Source organism: Colias eurytheme, chromosome 28 (genome assembly GCF_061535395.1).
Source record: "Colias eurytheme isolate Ceu_HAF_F1 chromosome 28, ilColEury1 Martin Lab GWU primary, whole genome shotgun sequence".
In the NCBI taxonomy this organism is placed as follows: domain Eukaryota; kingdom Metazoa; phylum Arthropoda; class Insecta; order Lepidoptera; family Pieridae; genus Colias; species Colias eurytheme.
Genome location: NC_143007.1, coordinates 364,222 through 380,252, shown reverse-complemented (window position 1 = coordinate 380,252; position 16,031 = coordinate 364,222). Strand labels below are relative to the sequence as shown.

Below are 16,031 nucleotides of genomic sequence, written 5' to 3'. Positions count from 1 at the left end.
ACTGCCTGCTGGATCAATATTCCTCTTGCAATTACGCTCTGATTATGACAAGATATTTAAAAAAAATTGACTTTTTTCATCTTAAGAAACCTCCCAAAAGTATTCGTAACATTGTACTTTAGGAAACCACCATCTGAATTACTCACGAATTTAAGAAAATTTTGGTTAATAATTTTGAATGATTACCACAGTAGCCAATCGCGGCCAAAGCTTTCAAGCCAATTATAAATATGAGCGTGAGTATGATTCTCTCAAGCGTTACCACTTAAGATGATTAAAATAAAATAAATAAAAAGATATACAAACAAAAAATAAAATAAAAAATAAACACCCAAGTGCGAAAAGCTCATGCCAGAAACCCACAAGCTTTCAACCATAAATAAATAGATAGATAAGACAAATTTCCAGCCGCCTGTATTTTTTTTTCAATATTGGACTTTCGAAGCTAACGCAAGTGAAACCTCCTTTTGTGAAGTCGGTTATACATGAAAGCTTTTGGCTTTGTTACACACAATGATAGACCGGGATACCATGATTGTATGAATGTTATCAAATCTAAATTTATGACATTCGACGTAAATCTCTAGAAAAACACAGTTAAACTACGACAATACTAATCTGTTATTTCATCTCTAAAATGCGTTTTTGACAAGTCAGTTAAAATATTAGATATAAATCTATTAATGATACAAAAATACTCGAAAATAGCTGAAATGACATATGACCCTATGAATAATAAATAAATAGGTGAGAAGCCACAATAAGGCGGTGCTGCTACAACACTTGGCGTGATGATTCTTTGTGAAATGACGACGGTGACATGATTTGCTGGAAATATTCAAGTCCCCAATTAACATCTAGGCACGAGCTTCGTAAAAAAGATACTCAAACAATAAAAAACTTGATTTGAGAGAAATTACTGACCCGCAAAATATCCTTAAATTAATAAATATTGAAATGTAAGTTTTAGGATTAGGTCATGATAAAAGCCACGTCTTTAAAGAGCCTGCCTTTAATACAGTCAGATCTGTACCATGCGATATGAGGACTTGAAAATTTCCGCACACGAACAAAAACACCACGAAACAACAATGATCCGTTCCACACCATGCGCTATCCATTGCGTGCTGCGTGTTAGATGTGCTCTGAGCGGCCAGCGGGCGGTTAATGTACATCACAAGACTCTGACCGATTCGTTGCCGCTCGTCGCCACAGCCTCGCTTTCACGGAACTTGGTGTTATCCACGTTGTCTAGCATCTTTAACTGCTCCTCCATTCGACTATTCGGCCGTGACCGTCTCAAGCTTCTGTATTTCATTATTTCGCGTAATCTTTTCAAGTCCTCGGCGCTCGTGTCCTTTCTATTTAGAACAGCTTCATAGAATTCCCACCAGTTGTCTATGCTGCCGAATTGGCGTTCCCGATTTTTCACTATGTCTTCGTAGATCGACCACCAGTTGTTCGCGTAGTACTCTAACGGGTACGTGCGTGTAATGTCCAAGATTTCCAAGTTATTTTTCGACTTTTCATCTCTATTCCTATTTCTTTTCAATGTGTTTTCACTTGAGTTAGATGTGTATTGGTTTACGTTTCGCGTTATATTTTGACTAGAATGCACGTTAAGGATGACATTTTTATGAAATGTTGGTGGTCTTGATTTATTTTCTGTTTCACGTTCGGGTGTAACGTTCTCTTTATCGTGTGTATGAGTTTTGTATTTCTTTATCAGTTCTTTGTAACGCTTTTCTAGTATACACAACTCTTCGTATGTATATTTTGTTATATCTATATTGGTGATATTTAATATATCATCGATTTGAAAATTCTTCTTCCTCCTTTCTATTTCAATGTTAGATAGTTCATTTAATCTTACTATTAACGGATCGAAACCTTTGAATACAAAGTCTTTTTTGGCAAAATCGATCAGATTCAGCACTATATCTTCATACTTTTTATTATATTCGAGATCTTTGTTAATTGTTTTTGACAAGTCAACCTCTTCGATGTACGTGCGTAAGGTGTGCTTTTCCTTTTCATATCTGTCCAATTCACTTTGAATCTCACCCAAAACTAGTTCGTGACCACTAAATCTCTCTAGTTCACGTCTAGTTTCTTCCATCTTTTCCAAATTCCTCTGAGCGAGGGCCTTCCACCATTCCGTATCATTTTTAAACAAACTCCAAAACTCTTTTCTATTTATCGTACTAACTCCGTTACTTAATGCCGGCGATTTGGGGCTATTTTCCGGAGTTTTTTCAGGCGATTTGTACGGTTCAACCGACTTGATTTCAGACGTTTTATCCAAATTGATAATTAAATTGACCGGCTTAACTTTCTTAACTTTGAACACTGGGTTTTTCAATTTTGGCTTTTCCTGTTTAGATTTTTTCGTTATTATTGTTTGAATTGTGCTTATTTTCGTCGTCATATTTTCATTGACCGTGTCTTGCCAATCTAAATCCTCTACAACTTGTGATAATCTCTTCATTTCTGTATCCAAATCGGACGTAACCATTTCTATTTCCCTTTCATTACGCTTCCTTCTGTTTTCCGCTTTCTTGAAGCAATCTGCGCACAGATCTATCAATTTCCTTAACTCTCCTAAGAAAATGCTCTCTCCATATTTCAGTACTCGCCAGTCCATATCGAATAAGCTATTTTTAGCTGCCATGTTGTATCTCATGTTCAAATCATCATCGATTACTCGTTCTGGTGGGTTCACCATTAAGTTTTCTATATAGGCAATGAGTTCTTCGCAACTGTCGTAAAATATGCTTGGCGAGATATCGTCATCTTGGCTCGAATAGTCTAGGAGCTTGACCAGTTCCTCTTCCTGGTCCGATTGGAAGATATCTGTTTCGGAGTCGCACGAGTTGTACTCCTTCAAGTTAATCGAGCGTCTCTTTGCCCTTGGCACTGTGTTCGTTTTGAGCGGGAGACTCCAGCGCTTCGGGTCGGATAGACGCTAGAAACACCCGTTTAGTTACAATTTATACAACGCTTAGCGGACTGTCAAACTCATATAACGAGTTGACGAGTTTGACAGCTCGCTTTGCTCTTTAGAAAGTCCAATATCGAAGTGTACACAACAAACATACATAGACAATGTACAAGCAAAACGTGTCTCTAATTTATGGTGAAGACGTGGAAAACACAATCGAAACATAAATATAAAAGTGAAGACACTTTTTTCTACTTTAATCTACAAAAGTAATTTTGTATTAGGCAAATTAGTGCACCTCAAAAGCTGTTTAATTATTTCATTTAAAATGTTGTACATAACTGAAAAAAACGTATAAAAAATAACAGATTGGTAAAATACGGGACTTCCTGTATTATGGAGTCTGATCAAACACAATTAAATTAAAAATATACACCATTTTACTCATTTCAATAATAGATCTACTATTTATCAGATCTACAATAAAATTGTATCCATCTGGCATCGAATCCAGAGCTTATTGTCAATATACACTTGGCTAAATGTCAATTCAGCCATATAAATACATTACCTAAATCAACTTTCCTTGTTTGGCGGTAACTTTTAGCCCGGCACTTAGCCTGTGCACATAGCCAAGTACAGCACAGTACTGCAGTAAGTAGTGCGGCGTTACTAAACTTGGCTGTCTGATTAAACCACTTGTCCTTACCCACTTTGGCGGCGTATGTCAGCCACTAGCCAAGTTAATGTACTTGGCTTTACACTCACCTTGGCAGCATGTTTCAGCCGCTCCATATCGGGATGGTGCACGTGTTTCCCACTAGCAGCAGCAGTGGCAGCAGCAAGGTCTCTCAGTGCAGCTGCTGCATCTCTTGCGGCGTGCAGCACCAGCACCTGCGGCTCGCTGCCCCCGCGGCCCAGGGATAGAGCACCCTGCTTCACCACCTCGCATAGTTGCACTGCAACACGAATACAGTGTGAAACATAGCACTATATTCATAATATAGAAATAATAATATAAAAGTAATATTTAAATTGAAAATATAGAAAGAATTTTGGTTTTTGATTTATCTTAAGCTTTCGACTATGTTGAACATAAGATATTATTAAGAAAACAATTTTTAAATCGAGGAATTGTGGAATCAAGAATAATGCTCAAAATCTAATTGCCTTTTATTTATCCAACCGAATCAGAAAGGTTACATTGAAACGTTGAAACTTCACCTAGCTCCATTATACAAATGGGTGTCCCACAAGGTTCTATATTAGGTCTGTTTTTATTTGAAGTCTATGTTAATGACATCAGATTTGAGATTGTATTATTTACTGATGATATATTCTGAATTATAAAGGTAAATAGAAACAATACCAATTTGAGTTTAAAGTTTGAGTTGTAAATATAACACTAGTTTCAAACTCGTATACAGCTAAAAATTCAGTTTTCAAGACTTATAATAATAATTCTTTATTTACGATAAACATGAAAAAGAAAATGCGCAGTATTTGTATAATGCAGACCTGTCAAATTTTTGTTATTTCTTCTCTAATCTCTATCCAAATCGGTGTTACTCTAAAAAATCACTATCTACAAAAAAAAAACTCACTAATAGTCCCCACAGCACTTTGTGCAGCGGCCGCCAACTGATCCTGCGACCCGCCGGCACCACCGACCAGACTCTTTGTGTCTTCTACCAATGTTTTAGCCGTTTTTAGAATACCCTCGCGGTGGTTGGAGAACGTGTCTCCCTCTTTGTCTGATTGCAGTGTACCTGTGAATGGTTAGTTTTCTTGTATATAATATGTATGTAGCTTTTGTATTAGTACCTAAGCTATGTAGTAAATGGTAAAAATATATTATCACATATAAATTCTTTTTTATGTCAGAGCAAGCAAAAGGGCAGATGGGCCACCTGATGTTAAGTGGTCACCACCGCCCATAAACACTTGTAACACTAGAAGTGTTACAGGTGCTTTGCCGGCCTTTTATGGAAAATTTATAAAGAATAGAAAAAATTCGATCACGAGGCGGGACTCGAGCCCTCATCCTTTATATTACGATTCAAAAGTGCCTCTAGAAGAAGTCTAATCGAATAAATAAATGTTTGAGCTTATGTTTATTTCAATTCTGTGTCAAATGTGTCAACTCATAATGCACAAAAGCCTCAACGCCTTAGCTAACTTGATTGTGTAGTTTTATGTCAAAGAATGACAGAAATATTTAAAAACTTTCGAATTAAAAAAACTATAGGATAATAATTCGGCTTTCGGCTGACAATTTAAGGCTTAAAATCAAATACCATTTAGTAATCAGTTTTAATCTACCAAAACTATTTTTAACAATTTTCAATATTGAACCATTTTCTACCAATTCCTACCAAACTTACCGGCACTAGCGAACAGTATGGTAGTATCCAAGTCTCCTATAATAGTAGCGATGGTAGCCGCTGCGTCGATACACGCTTGTGTGCCTCGGGAACCCGCTTGTAGAGCACTTAGCATTGAGACCACCTGAGAAACAAAAAAATAATAATATATATGCAGTTTTATAAGCTTATTAAAGAAAATGGAAATATTTTCTTTCGTCATTGTGGCCAGATTATTAAAACCTGTTTTACTCTTCTGTGTGTATTTCTATAATACTTTTGATTTTTCTTATCAATATGTACCCAACATGGTAATTTAATTTATTTGCTTGTACCCTACCACCCTGTACCCATGTACGCACCTTCTCTATCATTATTCTGTATGTATGTTGCACCCATCTATATTTTAGTACCCAACAAAGAACAAAGTTCACAATGTTATTTGTTTGTACCCACCTTTGGCGTTGTTTTACTTTTCTATAGCTTAACCCGTAAGTTATTTTTTATTCGCCTGTACCCTACCACCCTGTACCTTATATCCTGTACCCTGTACCCACCTTCTCATTCACCCGTCTCGCACAGTCACCGACCGCCCGCTGGTTCTGCGGTATAGCTGCTAAGCGACAATGACCACCAGCTCTGACCAATTCAGAGACAGCTTCGCCCACTTCTACGGCACACACGCGGATCCTGGACGACAAACATAGCAATGTTTTCAAATATATTCATGTGTGCAAGAAACCAATAAAAATGTATGTGTTTTCACAACTAGATAAATGGTAAATACCTATCTATTATAATATCCAACTTAGAATAGGAAAGTCCATGACTGTTATGTAAAAATTAAGTGTCAAATGAAGCTTAAAATACGATTCACTTAGAAATCCTTAGATTGTATTCATCATTAATAGTTTCTCTTGTATTTTCTGACTCTAATAACGAATGTATTAGTAAATATTATCAACTTAAATTAATAATTTGAAACAACACCTATAACGCCACAAAATGGTACAGAATCGATCCTATTCTTAGCTGGATTGTATTATATGCCATGTTTCCTATATTTGGTGAAATTAACTAGATTTAACAAAACATTTACAAATAAAGTACGGTTTAAACGGTGCTTCATATTTAATGCTTAACTATTTTATGCTAAAATATTCACTTTGGTCACTTTAAATATCACTAAAAACTTCTTCAAATTCAAAAATACCCAAACCAATAGAAATAAATGCATACCGATTAGCAATATCAGCATTAGGCGTGGTAGCAGATGCGCCGACACTGTCTGACGCCAGTTTCTCATACTTCTGGCACATTTCATTGCCGATCTCTAACAGGCGGGATGGTTCCGTAGCCGCTTTTGCTGTCTGTAATAGGAATTGGGTATTTTAGGAGCAATCTAAAAGGAAAATAATGACAGCAAAATCCGCCTCGTTATCGATTTTTTATATTCTTAAAAAATCTCATTCATAAAGCATTTGAATGCTATAAAACTAAATATCAAAATATAAGGACTTACATCTTTAGAAAATTATGAAATCACTACATTTTCAACTGTGATTGACGGTCGTAATGAGTATTCCAACGATCCAAACCACATTATCTAGCCTAACATATTATATTATCTAAATGAGTAAAAGACAAATCTATAGGAAAAACTAGTATCACGAGTCAACTTACCATATCGGAAGCAAGTTTAGCAATCTCCTTGGCGGCAGCCACCATGCGTGTCTGATAGTCGACGAACGATTCCGTCTCATCGTATGAGCCAATAAGCGACATTCTGTAAATTAAAATCATACATAAAAAACAAAGAAAAGTTCCTTTAATATGGACCAATTTTGTAACACTTTGCTGATATTCTTTATTATTTTTAACAAAATTTAGATTAGAATACGTAGATTTCATATAATATTTTGAAGGTGTGTGTGTGTGCATGTGTATACGGTAAAAACATGTTTGGAATAATATTCCAAACATGTTTTTACCAAAATAAAGATACAAATAAAGATACATATTATGTATCTTTATTTGGGAGCTATAATAGATTATCATCTATGGAAATATTTTATACGTCTTTTAACCAAACTGTAGTAGTAATGTTATTATAAAATTCAGAAAAGAGGAAATTCTACTAATATTATAAATGCGAAAGTTTGTGAGGATGTGTGTGTGTTTGTTACTCTTTCATGCAAATACTACTGAACGCAAATACAATGAAATTTAGCACACATATAGAGGATAACTTGAATAACACATAGGATAGGTTTTATCCCGGAAATCCCACGGGAACGGGAACTATGCGGGTTTTTCGTTGAATACGCGGGCGAAGCCGCGGGCGGAAATCTAGTATTAAAATAAAAAGCAAGGAACTGCAACGATTTGTATTATGCTCTATTTAAAAATATTTCAGCACAAGGATACATTAAAACCATGATACAGGAATTAAAAGATCTGGCACTCAGCGTGAAATGTATAAAATTTTATGCTCGACTTAATGTTAGTTTCAAGGTAAGAAATTAAAATTTCCTAGTGTTATATCACTGGTCGAAATAATTGTAAGAGCTTAGTCATTCATTAATGTACTTGACCTTATTCATCTTCTTGCTTTTTATTGTTTTGTTGACCTTAATACTAGACCGTTTGGGTAGACGTAAAATTTCAAAATTCTAATGATAATTTATCCAAACCTTATTAAATGCATAGTAATTGAGCAATAATTTTTAACAATGCTTGACACGCATACCGGAGTATTTATCAGACACAGCTGATCAGTAATAACATTAATCTACGGTATTTTATGACATTTCCAAATTATATATGACCAGAATAAAACCTATTCATACTTCGAACCATTTAAAATCGGCAACATATGAGAACACTTATAACTGTAGATGACTTAGGCCTATATCATTCACTAATGCATCCTACCATACACAAAAATACACAAATTACAAGCCGATTAATTCGCACATAACTATCATCTCAATTCTTATACTTTGATATACAAAACTTACATTCACTATACCCCTATAACTTTATCCTTATACAGATGAAAACTTACATGTCCCCAACAAAAACCCCAACACTTTTTCACTTTTATTTATTTATTTAAATAAATAAATACGAAACTATTTTTCGCTTTTCACTACGAAACTATAACTTTATCCACTCTTCAACACATAGTAAACAAAAAAAAATGTGTGCGAGTACTAGTGTACACACGTAAGAAGTGAAACTTATTTATGACCTTATTTTTCAAAAGAATAATTTACTATATGCAACTTTACAGAAATACGTCGAATCACGCGTGGTAGGGATAAGAAAAAGATGGCGCGTAACGGAAAAATGTCACGCGTAACGAAAAAATGTTACACTAAATTTTTAGAAAAAGAAGTTTCACTTCAATATCAAATAATATAAACAAAACACGCAAATATTACGACATTGACCGCACGGTGCGTACGCGTGCGTTCTTGCGGACGGCTGATCGCGACCTAGGCCATTTGGTAATGACTTGAACACTAAATTATTGGCGGCATATATTACGTTATATTATGAAATATAAACACTAATTTTGATATTATTTCCAGTGAAATTTAATTTAATAAATATTAAAGCAAGAAACGAAAGTTAATTTTGTTTGTAGGGACATTCCAACTGACTTTTTATTCCAAAGAAACACAACTTATGGAAAGTTTTTTTGGCCGTAAATTATAATATTTGGTATAAAATATATTCTTGCTTGAGGCATCTGAGTGATGATGTTTTCAAAAAATTATATATTGATGGACTTCTTTTGCACTTAATATCGAAGTAAAATACTACAGTACTATTTGAGGCATTTTGAAAAACTTTTCTGCAACTGTCTTAAAAAGTATTCACTACTAATTGCTATGAATTTATTTGCTAAAGTCTTTAAAGGCATATTTAAATTCAGTAACGGCAAGATCAATACCACTAGGCTAAGCTAAAAATCAGCTGGTTAGTGCTCTGCGCTTGGCTCAGATCCAAACTTCAACTAACGGTGACCTAAGCGTAATAAATATAATTACATACATTACGTTGACGAATATTATGAGATATTGATTAAAAATGTCATTTATTAAGCACTCCGGTCCAAGAAACATAAAATTTTCTTTCCCCAATTTTAAAGTAACCCGTGTCGTCAGAAAGCTATGTCTATGTAAATAAATGTACTGTTATACTTTAGTTTCCGCATAATATTGAAATATACAACATGTCGAAGAAACATAAGATTTTACACTCGACATGTCTTCTTCGACTCTATTTCACATGTTTAAAACATAATTATATTCATTCTTTGTATTAGTATTCGTTGAAAACTACTAGTAAATAGTCAAAAAGTATATTTTGTCGAATTTTTAAATTCAAGAAGATGAAGATAATAATTACTACCCCTACATTGAGTAAAATATCATATTTAGATATTTTATAATGAAACACATTAAGATATATTATTCCCACCTATACTAAAATCAAAACAGACGAATCAACGTGCACAACTAGTATATCCTATACTCTATAGCATGTCCTTAACCCGACATCTGGGCGGTTATTTATAAACGTATGACGGATCGGCTATTTACGCACGCTTGCGTGGTTAGAGCGTGAATGGTTAAGATTTTGGATTTATTTTACCTGTATCGATATGATATTTTTAAATTAAGTTTACTGTAAACATAGTTATAATTATTATAGAAATATATCAGGAAACTACCGTTCGTGACCTTTTATGAAAAAAATAACTATAGATGTAAAAGAACAACTATAAGAAACTATCGTTTACCAGGAGATAAAGAGAACTGCATAAAAGAATGAAGGTAAATTGACTACTAAAGAAATTGGTTAGGATACACAGTGGTATTTTCTAAATAAAGGAAAATATTTAGGAGACACAATATCAATTTTAACGATACAAAATTTTAATAAATGTATCAAAATATTATATCTTAAAAAGTGATTTTATGAGAATTATTTTAAGAAAATTTCAATTCATTCTTAGAAAAGAAAGGCTGTATATAACGGTTTTTGAAGTGAGACTTCTTTAACGGGGTTGGAAAAAAATTTAGTGTAACATACGGAAAATTAAATAAATATTTATTTTTGTATGAAAATAAAATGTAACAAATTATCAAAAGTCGTAGAATAAATGTTGTCACATATTACTTATGATGTTAGCTATCTCGTCCTGCGAGGTTGCTGGTGTTTTACAAATAACCCTGTATATCTGTGTGTATATCAGTATGTACATCTGTATGTATATCTGTATGTATATCATGTATGAGTATGTGCACGTATGTTTGTATGTGTGTATGTGCTCACCGCTGCTCCGTCAGCCGGCTGAGCGACCTCGCTATCCAGTCGAGCAGCGGGCCGGCGTCCCCGCGCGCGGCGCTCAGCGCGCGCACCGTCTCGCTCAGCTCGCTCAGAGCGGCGCGCGCGAGCGAGTCCTGAGCGGACACCTCCGCGTGAGCACCCTGAGCCTGCAGGGTGAGCGAGAGGTTAGATGGGACTCGAAGGACCAAGTGTTAAAATATATACTAATGTGAAAAAATACATATTAGTGAACTTTGAGGGAGAGCGAAAGTTTTTTTTAAAGTTAATACAGCTTACTATTGAATATGGACTAGAAGGACCAAAAACGTAAATCTCGATTTGACGTCCAAATATGTAGTAAAAGTATTTCTATATTTTCACATATTTTGGTCCTTCGAGTCTTTAATCATGTGAAAATATAGATGTGAAGGAACAAAAATGTAGATTCGAAAGAGGAAATATATAGATATATCTCAAAGTACCAAAAATTCAAGTATAAACTCAAACAAAAGTGAAAAATATAGTTTCAACGGATAAAATATGAAGAAATGGACTAGAACAAATGTGTAGATAAAGTCTCCAACAAATGTACAGAAATATAGATTTGATGGAACAAATATGAAAATATGGGCTCGAAGGACCATATAAGTTAATAAAACTAGCAGCCCTAACAGTAACTCACCCTAGGGTTGCCACCCGCCTGTTTGGCCGCAGTCACGAGCAACGCCAGGGTCTCCAACACAGTGCGTGCGTGTTGTAAGAGATCGGACTGTGCGTTCGATTCCGTGAGATTTGATGCTGCACCGCTTGCGCCTGCCACTAGGGGCTCGGCGTATGATACCTGAGGGAAAAACATAGGAATTCATAAGAATTATAATAATAAATATGAAAATACTGCAATTTTTTGTAGTAATGGACACAAAAAAATAAAATAGACAATGAATTATTTTAAGTGAAATAGTTTTTCTTATAGTTCAATGCCGGTTTAAATAACGACTGAGCGGTGAAAATTTCGTCCACTTTTTCGTCACAAATTGACACGACTAAATTTAGTTGTTTTGGTCGTGTTAAAGTAAATATAGTTCTGAGTAACCAAGTATGTTAATCTAAACTCGAAGGACCAAATATGTAGATGTCGAAATGAAAGAACAAGGGATAATTATTTATTGTGTAGTCTAGAAGGACAAAACAGGACCAAAAACTAAATTTCAACTTTAAGTTTGAGTACGAATCTTGAGTTGAACTCACCAGCTGCAGCACAGAGTGTCCCAGGTTCTCCGCCTCACTAGTGGAAGCTACACGAACAGCTTCCAGGCGTTCCAGGATCTCAGCAGCGCTGTTTTCTACTTGTTCACAATAACCTGTGTAAGAAGATTAATTGATAAATAGATGTAAATGTAAATATGACTTGGACTTACTGAAATAAAAAAAATATGCGTGTACTAGAGTACACACGTAAGAAGTGAAACTTCTTTATGACCTTAAAAATGTTACGAGTATGGCGTAACGCAAAAATGTCACGCGTACGGCGTAACGCAAAAATGTTACACTAAATTTTTGTCCAACCCCGATAAAGAAGTTTCACTTCAAAAAAAGAATTTATAACTATATTTGTCCAGCAGCCCATTAAATTTCATATAGATTAATACCCATATGGGTACTAATCCTAATAATTTTTAAGTACTTTAAATACAAATGAAAAATTTATGTCCACTTTCCCAGATCTGCGGTATGTTTTGTTCAGCTTATCTGTCAGTTAAGATTGAAACATTTCATTCATTGAATTACTATGAAAATTGACGTTAAAAAGTGTCTAATAATAACCATGGACACATGTAAAAATACAATATTCTCTATGAAACTGACTCCTGACTATTTCTTACTGACATATTATTACTATTTCAAACAAAAAAAGACGTGTGTCACTCGGGGACTGCCGCGGTAAAGCTATTGCATGCTATGCCTTCAAGCCACACCTCCGCGCCCGTCGGAGTGGGGAGCGTGAGGTTTTTTCGTTACGGAATTTTTGGATTCGGTCCCCGCGCTCAAGGCCCGCGATAGAAGCTATGCAATAGCTTAAAAAATTATATCCCCATTCTTTCCGGGTATAATCCACCCGTACTCACCCTGCAAAGTATTAGCTTGTCGCGGCTGCAACTCCTGTCCCACAGCTTGTATAGCGATATGATCTAGTTCCCGTAGTTGCGAACTTAACGTGTCAAGTGCACGTGCGCATTCGCGTTGTCCTGGCGCTTTTTCACTGTCACGGACGATAAGGGTGGGTTAAAATAACATTTTGTAACGATTTTTTGTTTCATTAAAATACTGTATTTTAAGAAGCTTAATATATTTAGTTTTATAGCATTCAAATGCTGTATAAATGAGCAATTTTTGAAGATTTGTTAAAAATCGATCATGAGGCGAGATTAGAACCCGCGTCTTTCGCCTTTCTCTAAAAATGTCTCATTATGTCAAGCTGTTATAAAAATTGTTAAGAATCCAAAAATTCGATTGTGATATGGATTCGAACCTACGTCTTTCACTTGGCGGTGACGTATTAATAAATTGCATCTAACGCTATAAAAAACGCACTGTGAACGTTATCAATAGAGCCATATTATGAATTTTGCGTTGTGCTGTTTTTTCTGTGACCACAACGCGCTATTTTTCCAGTTAATTTGCATGCGTGTATTTTTATTAGACATGTTGTGTGTGCACGTGTCAGAGCTGTTTGTCAATCTGTCCGTCTATCCACACTCACCGTATATTAGCGACCAGCTGTTTAATACTATCGGACACGGTCTTGCTGTGTGCAGCGAGCGCCTGCCAATGGCCGCGATCTGCCGGAGCAAGTGCAAGTGCACGTGCTGCGTCGAGCATTGAACAGGAACCGGATATTATGCTCCTGGGGAACGGAAATATTGTTAAATTTATAATAGACTAGCCCGCCCCGGCTTCGCCCGTGGTACATATTTCGCAATAAAAAGTAGCCTATGTTCTTTCTCAGGGTCTAAAGATTGTCTGTGCCACATTTCATCAAAATCGGTTAAGAGGTTTATGCGTGAAAACAATACATACATACATAATTACAAACTTTTCCTCTTTATAATATTAGTATAGATGAATGATAGAAGTAAGTAAGTATTACTGTTAATTTTCTATTATGACGCGGCCAAAATCGTGTCTTACCAATGGCTTATGACTATCAATTTCTTATTAACACACCAAAACTAAAGCTATCAAATTTTAAAGGAACAAAGACCACTATGAACTTGTTCACCTGTCACCAAACTAGTGTACAATAATAATTAATTAATAAGGTTTTAAAAATTAAATAAATACGCTTAACAAATATTTTTGAATTGTCACCGATAAGTGGACAAAGTTTAAATTGAATTCAGACATTTTTTTATCAAAATTATAAAACACAAGCACCACCGCAGCGAGTGCGTTGTTGTTGAGTTGAATTTTTTATCTTGACTAATGAATATAATATATAATGTGTACCTTTTATGTAAGACAATGAAATAATGTACTTTTTATATAAAATAATGTTGCGGAGCTGATAATATAATTTGCACGCCATTCATGGCTAATGTGTTGATTCGACCTATAATGTAATTTGTTATCTTTGTACACACATTATGCAAATAAAGAGATTTATTTATTTATTTGCGTTTTTCCTGCGTTATATCTCCTCACCTGCCACAATCCAATATCGGTTGCTGGTTGAGCCTAGCCTGCGGTGAAATCCTCGCCGGCACTGCAGCAAACTCTGGGCTATCGGCGAATTGTACCAAGGAACGCACCGCTTCCTGCAGCGGCGCGCATGCAGCACCGCAGCGACTGCGGTTTTCCTATAAAATAAATATATACATAAATACATCATATATTGCATAAAAGAGTTTATAACGGGATAAGTTAGCAACCTGGTTAATAAGTGTATGTAATATTATAAAATAGTGTTAAATAAATGATTATTTATTGCATTATACATAAGGGGAAATGGTGATGTATAGCCATTTTGATAACGTTGTAACGTTTTTCGTACTAACCAATTTTACAAAATGCTTCTTGTAACAATAACAAACACAACAAAAAATTGTAATACCAGCAGTTCACGTGTGATATCGTTACCAAACGAAACAGGCAATCACTTTTTACAAAAATGCGTTCTACAACTTGTATACATTTAAACAACGCACGTACCTGCGTATACGCAGCGTCCAACGCTTTGATCTCCTTGACCAACGCAGCGGTACAATTGGCCACATCTTTAGCGGCTTGCACAAAGTGTCTCTTGCTCTGCGCCTCCACAGAGCGGCCCGAGGCCACGCGACACGCGTTGCACAGTGCGCTCGTGTGTTTCGCTATTACCGTGGCTGCTGATAGCACCTGTACATACATACAAACATAAATATTGTATTTATTAGTATAGTACGCATAATAAAAGATATAATACGCATCTACATACTGTGACCGGTTAGCATAATAATATTGATGTTAAAATGTATATGAAATTTAGTAAGTCAGCAAAATTCGATAAATATTATTTTGTGATCTTCCCAAAGCTTTCGATTGTGTCGACCACAAAAAATTATGTAGAAATCTTTATTTTTATGGAATCAAAAATAATGCTATAGCTTATATAGCTTCTTACTAAAATCTAACAGAATTCAAAAGATTTCGTTGAAAGGAAAATTCTTATTAAGCACAATTTATAAATTGGTGTCACACAAGGTTCTATATTAGGCCCGTTTTTTTTTAATACTTGTTAATGACTATATGTCAACAACTTGACCGTAGAATTTTAATTCTGTATTATGCAATAGAAAACATAAGCTAAATATATGACTTTAGGTCTTCGATGAAGAAAAAATTGCTATAAACTTTTAAGACAAGCAAATTTCTATTTATCGACATCTTTTTAACAAATAATTATTATTTTTAGCTATCTTACCTGGTGTTGATCAGTTCTGGGGTCAGACAGAGTTTCACAAGCCCTCTCTATAGCGGCCGCAGCTCGTGCGAACTGCGCCTGATCGACCAGACCCGCTCTACCGGCTGTTGACGTTTCGTCTGATACCGCCGTCTGGTTGAGGGAGACAGTGGGAATTGTATTAGAATTCGTGTAGAATCATAGTTAGTGGTCTGGTTGGGAGGCATTAGAAATGGTATTACTTATTACTAACAATAATGGATCTATGTAATGTAATTTTTTCAAATAAATAAATTAGAATTCGTGCAGAATCATAGTTGGTAGTAAAGTTAGTGCAAAAGGCTTTTAGAAGCTAAGAAAATTGTTATGATTGTTTTATAAGTAAACAATGTTTACTACTCGAAGGACCAAATACATTTTTTTGTAAATAAGGAATACGTTGGAA

At 35.2% G+C, this 16,031-nt stretch overlaps 1 protein-coding gene across 1 annotated transcript in view; it reads right to left on the bottom strand.

Annotated features, from left to right (window-relative positions):
* Positions 1-16,031, bottom strand: part of LOC149896407 (talin-2-like) — a 94,731-nt gene that overhangs the window by 11,879 nt on the left and 66,821 nt on the right. Inside the window, exons 38-52 of the mRNA XM_090117382.1 lie at positions 15,608-15,739; positions 14,857-15,042; positions 14,350-14,504; positions 13,409-13,552; positions 12,774-12,907; positions 11,896-12,008; positions 11,330-11,488; positions 10,654-10,814; positions 6,988-7,090; positions 6,544-6,674; positions 5,862-5,994; positions 5,326-5,449; positions 4,546-4,710; positions 3,710-3,900; positions 1,190-2,965 (exon numbers count right to left, since the gene is read on the bottom strand). Of these exons, the coding sequence (XP_089973508.1) occupies positions 1,190-2,965; positions 3,710-3,900; positions 4,546-4,710; positions 5,326-5,449; positions 5,862-5,994; positions 6,544-6,674; positions 6,988-7,090; positions 10,654-10,814; positions 11,330-11,488; positions 11,896-12,008; positions 12,774-12,907; positions 13,409-13,552; positions 14,350-14,504; positions 14,857-15,042; positions 15,608-15,739 (3,807 nt within the window). The remainder of the gene's footprint in view (positions 1-1,189; positions 2,966-3,709; positions 3,901-4,545; positions 4,711-5,325; positions 5,450-5,861; positions 5,995-6,543; positions 6,675-6,987; positions 7,091-10,653; positions 10,815-11,329; positions 11,489-11,895; positions 12,009-12,773; positions 12,908-13,408; positions 13,553-14,349; positions 14,505-14,856; positions 15,043-15,607; positions 15,740-16,031) is intronic.